General features: G+C 38.7%; 1 protein-coding gene across 2 annotated transcripts; it reads left to right on the top strand.

Annotated features, from left to right (window-relative positions):
- The first annotated feature begins 103 nt into the window (after positions 1-103).
- LOC108432119 (cytosolic sulfotransferase 2-like) lies at positions 104-9,135 on the top strand. Of its 2 annotated transcripts, none has more exons than XM_017705739.2 (8): positions 104-1,050; positions 3,175-3,307; positions 5,339-5,467; positions 5,671-5,771; positions 6,363-6,489; positions 6,572-6,669; positions 6,760-6,934; positions 7,858-9,135. In XM_017705739.2, the coding sequence occupies exons 1-8, from the start codon at positions 1,027-1,029 to the stop codon at positions 7,968-7,970; spliced, it is 900 nt and encodes a 299-aa protein (XP_017561228.1). In that variant the 5' UTR covers positions 104-1,026; the 3' UTR covers positions 7,971-9,135. The 2 variants fall into 2 exon arrangements, with proteins under 2 accessions (XP_017561228.1, XP_037392066.1); XM_037536169.1 differs by having other exon boundaries at positions 3,179-3,307; positions 7,858-9,134.
- The last annotated feature ends 2,164 nt before the right edge of the window (positions 9,136-11,299 follow it).

Raw genomic sequence — 11,299 nt, 5'->3', positions numbered from 1 at the left:
CAAGTGCACGCAAGCTCTCATGCTGAGGGTAGTAACCCCATAGTGTTCTTTATACAGAGTACTTTATGAAAGTACTGCCTGTCCATTCAACTCCATGCACATATTGTTCTGGTCAAACATCACAGTTACCAAACATTTTGTGGGACTGTTTACATTCCAGAAGAATCTAAAAGTCAGACCATGCAAGGGGGTCTACAAAGCACTGTAAGAGTCTGTAGGAGTGTGAGAGATAACGATTTGTTTTGAACTTGGAAATCAGCGCACGGGGTGGCTGAAAGAATGAACAGGAAGCAGGAAACTTCAACAAGAATGAAGAACTTGGAGGCCCACGGCCCTCGGGACCTTCTAAAAGCATGCAAGTCACTGATTGTTCAAAGTCACTCCTCCAGAAGTTTGTTTTTCTTGTCCTTGTATTGTGATATGTACCAATACATTATTACTAAAATCATACTAGTAGGCAATATTCATATTACTGCAGTATTTTCATATATTATTTGCAGTTTTGGTTTAACTATGTCTGTATATCTTAACAAGACATGTCAGGGTTTGTCATATTGTCATAGTTAATACATTCTTACTATTATCACACCAGTAGCCACTACTAATTTTACTGCAGTGTTTTCCATTGGTTTAAATATGTCAGTATATCCTAATGCAGAAATTATCATAGTTTACAGTGGAGAACTCAAGAATCCACCCAAGGAAAAGAGAGTCATTAATTAATCCATGTTTTTGGGATGTGGCCTAGCATTCCTGGATAAAAATAGGTTAACTTGTGTTTTTAATGTTACTAACATGTTACGACAGGTTTGGTGTGTTCCAGTGAACATGGACTGTGGTTGGAGGCATTTGAGTATTGTATGTTTTGGGCTGGTCAACGTGTTCCAAGGAGGGGCAGGACTTAACACACATGCAACTGGGGACATCAGCTGTGCAAGAGCAGAGCAAGAGAAAAGAGCGTCTAAATAATATTTACAGAGGAAGAGCCCAAAAAGACAGGAGGACAAGGACAACACTTAATTCATCATGGAAGGATCTGTTTTACCTTCGGTGAGTCAACTGGAAAGTTCTGCCTAAAATGAATATGGAATATTTGAAGTGTTCATTGCACTCTATAATAATGTCATACAGAGGGTTATTAAATGGTTGAACAGGCCGAGGGCATAAAACGAAGAACCAGACAAAACTGGAAACTGTTTGAAAGGGGTTTGGATATAGATTCATCGTATGTGCAATAAAGCAACAAACTCGAATATTACATCAAATTTCCATTGGGAGATTGAGCATCACCCCGCCCCTTGGAACTGATTTACAAGGGGGAGTGGTTGAAATCTTCCTGCACTGTTAGAAATGAAGGTACAGTGTAGGTACATTTCTTGTTCATCAAGGTAAAAACAGTTTAAATGTTCCCTCAAAGGTACAACAGTGGTTGTAATGTCCGATTGTGACCCTTGAATATATGTTTTCCCAGGTGAACAGTACTTATTGGTACCTTTTAATAAACTGATGTTTTAAAACAGGACAATAAAATGAAACGCCTGTGTCTGGAGCCAGTGCAACTCAGAAAATATCATTTCAATGGGTTATGGTACAATTATGTTCCCTGACTAAAGATACTGAGATGTACCCTTGAGGGTACCACCACAGTGACAGTTTCATACCTTTTATCTAAGAGAGTGTATGAAATGGAGCAATCCTCAAATAAAAAGAACAGTACTTCATTAACAGACTACTAGCACTACTCTCAGGTGACCCTGCCAGTCTGCAGTGATAGCAGAGGAGGGTAAAGGTTAGGAACCTGTTAAGAACGCTGCTGGTCTCTAGTTAACTTTTGGGCATCATATGCCTTCACAGGTAAGGGATAAGTCAGTTAACCTATTTATTATCGCCCATACCTAATTCTTGGGTGATATGCAGCTGAAGTCAGCTAGATTAAAACAACATTAAACTAAGGTAATACAATGATTATCGTAATTTTTAATGGAGAAAATATTCATGTCTGTGGGTTTCTTTGGTCGTTTGCACAGCCTTGTGGTCGGTTTTTCTTTTTTTCTCATTAAACTGTTTGGTCTGAAGGCAGCCTTTGAAAACCTCTGTCTGAAGGGCCATGTATCTTTTGCCCTACCCCTCTATCTCAACAAAAACTGGAGCACCATAACCCTAATGTTAGGCTTAAAAAATGAGGGTAAAGGGCTAAGTAGAAGGGGCAAGGGGTGAAAAGGGATTGGGCCCAAGACTGCGATATGAAGTAAAGAGTAACCAACTATAGATTTCGCATAATAGCCTGAATCTATTTTCAGAGAGCCAATGACCTGAATACTTTAATACAGTGGCCCCCATAAGAATTTGTACAATTAAACCATTTAGTCATTAGTAAACATCTGTGTTAACCACTGATAAAATTATTTAGGTTGCTTCATAAAATGATTTAGAGAAAAACACAAAATATTTAGAGAAAAGCACGTTTAGCACAACAAGACACTGGTAGACATTTCTAGAGTCTGCATAGAGAAAGCTAGGAGATGAATTCACTGATGAGATTGATGAAGTCATTCATTTACCTTGACCTGTGCAAAGGCTTTTGCATAAAAACCTGAAAAGTCTGCAAAGAAGCACTTAAAGAGAACAATTAAAGTCTTGGGCTGTTTAAAAAACAACACAAATGTCCAAATACTTCTTGGAGTTACTGTAAACTGTTCTTCTTTAGAAAGCTGCACTCAAAAATGGTTCTCCAAGGATTTTAAGCAAAGTCAATACATCTATAGAAATCCATGAACACTCTAAGAACCATTGGTATTCTTAAAGGTATCTTTGCATGGTGAAATGGTTCTACATAGCACCAAAAAAGGTTCTTCTAATGTTACTTGATATTGTCACAGCAGGACATTTTTGGTGGTACACAGAACTCTTTTCAGAGAGGCTCTATCTAGAACCATATGTTCTCCAACAATTTGAAGAACCATATCACGATACAAAGAACCCTTTAAGTATGCAAATAGTTCTTGGAGTGTTCATGTTTCTACACAGAACCATTGTCTTTACTAAGGAACCCTTGAGAAACCATCTTTTTAAGAGTGTGTGGTACATTTAATGAGTCACTTTGGTTAATTCAGTGCACCAAAGACTTGAATTACAGCTAATAAACTGTAAGTCTTTTCAAACTAAACCATAAAGACAGTGAGTCGGGCAGAGCTGATCGATTTTGAAGGCATCTCTATGGTCCATTACTTCACTGACAACTGGGAGAACATTCAGAACTTCCAGGCAAGACCAGAGGACATCCTCATCGCCACCTATCCCAAAGCAGGTGTGTGGGCTTTATTTGTTTGAATGCTAACATTCCCAGGATGAATGAAGGCTGGAAGGCATTTCACTTTAAAGATGGAGCCATCTTCAAACACCTTGAAAATCAGGTACATTAGTCAATCAATTTTAGCAGAATCGCATTGCAATATGCACACAACGAACAAACTCAATAATAATATCAATGTCAATTACCGTGTAAAGAGTGTGCCCACCCATTGCCTTCAGAACATCTCATAGTTCTGTCACACAGTCCAGACCCATGTGATGGGGGTTTGGACAACTCCGACAAAAGGGAAGCCTCTAGTTCCGTTAAGAAAGATGGAGATGAAAATCATCTTTGCATTGTGTTTCAGATGTTGCAATAAAGATTAGATGTTGTTCATATCTGAAGGCAACTGAGTTCATCTTGGTGGTCACGAAAAAACGTTTGCATTTGTTTAATGCTGTGTGTGGGGGCATCATGAGGAAACTGTGGGGTCCCGTGTCTCATTATCCTACAAACTTAAAAAGATGGTTCTTTAAGGGTTCTTTAAGTAAGGAAAATGGTTCTATAAAGAACATGAACGCTTACAGAATCCTTTGCATGATTAAAGGGTTCTTTGCACCATGAAAGGGTTATTCAGAATGTGCTGTAGATGACATAGAACCTTCTAAAAGGTTCTATCTAGCTCCAAAAAGCATTCCTCTATTGTTACGATGTCAAGCTTGTAACCACAGAGAAACCTTTTGGGTGCTATATAGAACCCTTTTTGAAAATCTTCTTTTCAGAACCATGTATAGCACATTTTCCATCAATCTGAAGAATGCTTTCATCATGCAAAGAACCCTTTAATCATGCAAATGGTTCTATATAGAGCCATAGAGCCATTTTCCTTACTAAAGCACCCTTAAAGAACCATCTTAGGCTGTTCACCTTGCATAACAACCTTCAGACATACCCATTCCCATTAGATAGCTGCCCACAGAATTGAGAATCCACTACCAATTGGCAAATGTGGGTTGTGGGTTGAAGGCAGCCTTTTCCCTTCTTCAAATCTAAACATTAGACCATATCACTGTTTTCAAGGGTGAAGATTTTGTGGTCTTTACACTATGAGACCTGGTTTCGTCCAGTGAGTATGAATCTTCGTATAATTTCAAAACGTTTTCTGTAATCACAGGACAAAAACCTTTATTATTTACTGTTTTGTTTTATTTTAATGCTCTTTTACTTTTATTTAATCAGGGTAATCACATTGAGATTAAGAATCTCTTTTACAAGTGAGCCCTTACCAAGAAAGCAGTGTACAAAACAACAAACACGACCACAACCAACAGAATCAAATCAGAGTCAAAACCATGTTAAAAACAAGACCAAACAAAATGATAGCTCTTTAACAGTTATCTCATCACCCAAGGAAATCATTTATTCCCATTTCAAATGTTTCTGCAGATCATTTCATGTAGATGGAGCACTGTAACTAAAAGCTGCCTTGCCGTATCAGACCATGCTATCAGAACGCCCAGCTATTAGAACGTAATTGTACCAAGACTTATTTGATGATGTGAACGCGGACAAATATGCTATACTAGCTAAATATGCTATACTAGCTAAATAGCTGACTAGTAATCGTTTTATACACAAAAATATCCAATGAATTTGTTTTTAACACTGAAAGTGAAGGCCAAACAACTGTTTCATGAAGTTCGCATGGATGAGTTGAATATCTAGCGCCTGCTATAAATCTTATTGCTGAATGATAAACAGTGTCCAGTGAGTGCAGCGTTGTCTTTGAAGTATCCCTATAAAAAATAAAATTTGATATTTATTACATAATTAAAAAATTTCAGGACCCCTTCATGTTGTGTGAAAATGTCCTGATGAATGTACACGAACAGAAATAGCCTGAAATGAACTGGAATAAAATGCTTTTACATTAACTTAGGACTGTTTTGCTTCACATGTAAAGTTACCATTTTGGAGATTAAGTTTTGCCTGTTGTACTGAATACCACTGGTCACAACAGCACCTTCTCCATCTTTTCTCCATCAGGGACCACCTGGGTATCTAATACTTTAGATCTGCTCTACTTTGGCAAGACAGATCAAGAGCGTCAGTCCTCATTGCCCATCTACCTTCGAGTACCTTTTCTTGAAATGGCCTTCCCTGGGATGCCTTTAGGTAAGTGGCCTTGCTCTCCTCCGATACAACACACCTATGACCGGTGAGGTAATCATCAGCCTTGTCCTCATATACAGACACAATAGCAGTCATAAGATTTGAATAAGTCAGTCATGATGAAGTTATTGATTGTCATTATGGATTGGCAAAACAGTGGCCTTAATGCGGATCATTTCATGGAGGGGTTTATCATACTTTTGTAGGGGTGGAGCTGGCAGACAAGTTGCCCACCACTCCACGCCTCATCAAAACCCATCTCCCCGTTCAGCTGGTGCCCAAATCCTTCTGGGAACAGAACTGCAGGGTATCTGGGATTCTTCTCTGTGGATGTTTAACATTAAAACAATATTGTATAGTTTATTGTATAGTTTAGTTCACTGTTTAGTTGAATTAAATGCTATTATGGAGAAATCACAGTCTTCCTCCAAGGCACTAACATTTCGCCGTAATTTTACAGGTGTACTTACTGTGCCTTTTATCCTGCAGTGATTATACAATAAGCCCTTATCTAATAACAACCTGTATTTGCACCAAACAAAGGTCAAGTAGAAGTTTCAGGGAGTGTGAGCAACTGTTCAACTGTTTGCCCTTCAACGAAGGGTATATTTGCCATGCTTTTACATGTGAACTGGCCTGTTACGAGCTCCCTATGGCCTATAAAAAAAGCTATCATTCTAGAGTTAATCAAAGGGCCTTGCTTCAACAATCCACGCCAGTAAAATAACTATTACAAAAGGCAAACTAAACTCATTTCTGCAGTTTGAGCAGATCTTGCAAGGCCTGCAACATAATGACAAGATATAATGTCATCTCCAGAGCCTCATATAGTGGACTCTAGACTTAAAATTAGCTGTGTATATTCTAGTAGTGTTATTAACACGGTCTTTCTTTTCAGGTTGTCTATGTAGCTCGCAATGCTAAAGACACCGCTGTGTCTTTTTTTCACTTTGACCGGATGAACATGTCACAGCCCGATCCAGGAGACTGGAACACGTTCCTAATGAAATTCATGGATGGAAAGAGTGAGTGAAAGAGCTGGCAGAGGATCAATATCAATGCAATACAAGACTAATGAAAGTCATGGAACATCTGTTTGCTGTTTAGTGGTGTTTGGTCCTTGGTACGATCATGTGTGTGGATACTGGGAGAAGAAGCAGACGTACTCAAACATGCACTACATGTTCTTTGAGCAGATGGCGAAGGTCAGGAAAGCACAGTAGAAAACATTTTGCATATGTAGCCCTGACTGGTCAACAATCTGAGATTTGAGATTTTCTTTCTTTCTTGGCTAGGACACTGGGCGTGAAGTGGCGCATCTGTGCTCATTCCTTGGTTTATCTACACCAGTGGAAGAGAGGGAAAGGATTACAGAAGCCGTTCACTTTGATGTGATGAAGCAGAACAATATGACCAACTTCACTGGCGTGTCATTCCTGGACTTTAAGATTTCACCATTTATGCGCAAAGGTTAGCCATGAAACTATACGAGCCTACTGACTGAGGTTTTGAGCAGTGTATTGTCCACAGATTGGAATTCTTCTTTCATGCCAGCCATCTCAGGTCTGGCGGGTCACATCATGTATTTAAAGGAAAAAGTAGAGGCAAAAACTCAGTGTGTATGATTTTACATAGAACCTTTTTTAAAAATGGCAGGTTCCTCTATTGTTATAAGCTTGATATTGTCCCCTTTTCGGTGCTATATAGACCTATCCATCAATCTAAAGAACATTTCATCATGCGAAGAACCATTTAAGCATGCAGATTGTTCTTTAATGGTTCATCTGTACAGAACCACAGTCTTTATTAAAGAACCCAAGAACATCCATCTTTAAGAGTGTAGATTTGTCTATAATAGATTCTAAGCATCCTCCTATGTATGCTGGATTAATTCTGAAAGGTAACAGATAATAAGAGAGATAGAATACATGTTGGGTGCATCTGAGACTCGGTGTATGTTGTATTTTCTGTTTATTGTTTCTTCATATTGTGCTTGTTTGGCAAATACTTTATGTGCATAAAAGTACGACACTTTGAAGGATTCATATATCAATGAGACATCAGCTTCAAATATACTAAAATCTTTTACTCGGATAAAAACTACTTAGCCCAAACCCACTTATTTTTATGGAAAATAAGTTTGAAAACATCTCAAAAATAAAAGATTCTGACATAAAATGTGCCTCCTATTGGCGTGAATTTATTGGCATGAAACTGGTAAATATTACTGTTCATTTTATATTTATACCCAGTAAATATTTCAGGCTTGTCATTCTGTAAGTAGATAAAACATCTATTTAAGATGCTAATCAGAAACCGACGGGGCAAAGTAAAACATATATTTCTGCTTTGTATTTTGTCTTTCCACAATGTATGTTTCTTTGTTCCTAAAGGGAAAGTTGGGGACTGGAAGACTCACTTCACTGTTGCTCAGAATGAGCAGTTTGATGAACACTACAGACAGAAGATGAAGAGCACCACCCTCCAGTTTCAAACAGAGATTTAAGACATTGCGTCTTTGATGTTGACTAGGTTTATAAAACGCATCTGTTTGTCTCTATGTATTGTTTTCTTTATATGCATTTGTGCTGTTACTTCGTTTAGATCAGGGGTATCCGGTCTAGGACAAGTCTGGGGATCTTACCCATCCAGCTATATGTTATACAATGGTATTAAAGAATCAGGAATATAATCATTACAGGAGTGTTATTAAAGTTCATATACATGCATTAATCATAGTGTACCAATTATTAAAAATTGTTAGATGTTTTCTGTGACTTAAGTTTATCTTTACGGTGTCTCTTGCCGAACTAATCTAAGTCAAAGCAGATGTCCATGGTCTCTCTATCAAGGGAATGGGAGAACATCCCGTACAATTAGGCTCCAAGAAGTCTGCACATCACACACATACATACCCACACCTACATGTCACCACACACAGACATACTCGCATACACAGGTACACCTTTCACCTCAATTGACCACATTTCATCTTTAGCTTTAGGTAGTATGAAGATTGGTGTTCCCTGGGGTATTCCATGAACATTCATTTTAGATCCTGTGTTCCCAGGTTCCTGGGGGTATTCCCTGGACACTGGTTTAGAATCATATGCTCATGTATTACAATGTATGTTTTCTAAGGGGAGTAAAACTAAGGGTGCGCAGTCAGTGTCGCATGGCTGTGTAGGCCACGGCAATGAGTGCTTGTCTTGTGCGAATGCTGATTGGGCCAAGAAGCCACTTCAGATACGCCGGCGTGCTATAAATTCCTATGGTGGAAACTTAGGTTAGTTTGGGCTGGAGGATGGATTGTTGAGACGTTGAGAGAGAAGCCTTAACTCACTGTCTTGGCCTAGAAGGGAGAAAGAGCGCAGTCCACACTCAGTTATACTGGGGTGATTGGCTTGAGAGCCATTAAAGAGCCCATTTCATTTATTCTCTTTTACCTTTGTTAAACTTTTTCATATTCAGCATGATTTTTGTCTTGATTTATATTTTTCATATCTTTCTTCATTATCATAAAATTGTTTTGTCCAGCAGTTTCATCCAATAAACTGGCAAAACTACTTTTGGACTTGTTGTTTTTACACCACAAAGGACAATTTTCCACTTTTCACAATCTTACAATGAGAAAAGAAGTAAAACCAGCAAGGTGGCTGAACAAGCGACCAAAGAAACCCACAAATGTGAGTATTTTTCCATGAAAAATTATGATAACCATTGTATTATCATTAGTGGTATGCTGATGTCTCTGTCGCTTGCTAAATCTCTTGCTCCACCTTAAATGTTGCAGCAGTTACGTTCTCGCACCTGAGATGTCAGAGCTGGCGCACCATTTAAGATGGAACAGGGAAAGTCGAACAAGAAGCTGGTGAATAGCTGACTTCAGCTTCATATCATCCAAGAATTAGGGGTGGGCAATAGTAAATAATTGCACCCCCCTATTTGAAGGCATATGATTCCCTAAATGTAACTAAAGCCCAGCAGTGAGGTTGCTAAACTTCACCCTCCCCTGCTGTCACTGCAGACTGGCAGGGTCGTCTACAGAGCAGCGCTAGTAGTCTGTTAATGAAGTGATGTTCTTTTTATTTGAGGGTTGTTCCAATTCGTACAGGAAGATTTCAACCACTCCCCCTTAGAAATCAGTTCCAAGGGGTTAGGGTGACACTCCTGGATTGGGATAGGATTGGGCCTTAGACTGTGGTATTATATCTAATGTTTTGCTCATATTTATTTAACTAAAACTGCTGTATAAATAAAGGCTTTGTGTTATTATTTCATATGCACTTCATTTCTTTCACATGCATACCGTTCTGAGAGTCTCATAACAGGAGCTGATGGTAAAAGAGACTAAAGCATTTCTGCTTTTTTTGTCGTTGTTGCTAGAATCCGAGTCAGTGTGCTACACATACAACATACTGAACAGGCCAGACAAGTGCATGGACTGTTTACAAGTGTTTAACAATAAAATAAAAATACAATAAATTGAAAGACGAATGAGAAAACAATGAAGAAGATATGTGAATAACTGTACATATGCAGACATGCACAGCTATACATACGCAGTTCTGAGAGGCCTGAGTTCTTTGAGGGATGATTAAACTAATAATCTTCTGAATAGTGGACAGTGGTGGAGTGGTGTTGTACTGCACTCCTGCAGAGGGATAATGGGAGCAGCAGTGTACAGAAATGACAGATGAGAGCAAAACAAAGGTTGACATCCATTCATAACCAAACTTGATGATGCATGTATGATGCATTATACATTAAGGACACGTAACAAGAAAAAACAGGGCAATTAGAGGAAGAAAACTACAAGCCAGTAACAACGAGGATCAGTGTGAATGAATTTCTTTCTTGTTCCTTATTATTACGTGTAGTGCTGTGAACAAGTATTTGCCCCCTTCCAAATTTCTTGTTTTTTCCATATTTGTCACACTTGAATGTCGAATATTAAAAGAAATTGGATGATCTGAACCAAAGATAACCCACATCAACACATAATGCTGTTTTTAAATTATGATTTTATTTACTGAAGGAAAAAATGCTGGTCAGCCCCACCAGCCCCATGTGAAAAAATAATTCCCCCCTTAGCTACTAAATCAACCAGTTAACCGAATTCATTTGACTGCTGGGTTCAGTTTCGCTATCCACACCCAGGCATGTTTACTGCTAGACCTGTTGACTCAAAAAAACCAAAATGTTAATTTTGTTTTTATTTGTAAATACTTTTGCAGTAAATGTTACCAGCACCTTTGTTTATGCAACAGTACATTTCATAGTTTTATTTCAGAACTTATTACTGTACAACTGTACATTGGAATAGTGCAATACTGGTGTTCAGAGTCTGTGTGTGTGTGTGTGTGTGTGTGTGTGTGTGTGTGTGTGTGTGTGTGTGTGTATATATATATATATATATATACACACACATACACACACACAGTATGTATTTCTTTTTCTTCTTAGATGTTTAAATTTTTTTTGTATTTAAGTTCTATAAGGGGGCTACGCACCTAAGATTCTCACTCACTAATTGTGATGTGTGTCACGGTTGGCCCCTCCCAGTCCCGTCCATGTGCTCCTTTGTTTTGGTTTCAGTCCTGCCCCCTGTTTGGTTACTCTGCCCCTGATTGTATTCACCTGTCCCTCATTGCTACGTGTATTTAAGCCCTGTGTTTGCCCCTTGCGTTTGCCAGTCATTGTATCACTGTATCGGTCTTTGTTTGAAGTCTGTTTGCTGGTCGCTCTGGTTTTTGTCATGTCTGTTTCCCGTTCCGTCCGCATTGGCTATATGAACCTGGACTGTTATGACCACGACCCTGGATTTGCCCCTAA

Source organism: Pygocentrus nattereri, chromosome 29, assembly GCF_015220715.1.
Source record: "Pygocentrus nattereri isolate fPygNat1 chromosome 29, fPygNat1.pri, whole genome shotgun sequence".
Classification (NCBI taxonomy): domain Eukaryota; kingdom Metazoa; phylum Chordata; class Actinopteri; order Characiformes; family Serrasalmidae; genus Pygocentrus; species Pygocentrus nattereri.
The sequence above is the reverse complement of the archived record's forward strand: the minus strand, read 5'-3'. Positions and strand labels throughout refer to the sequence as shown.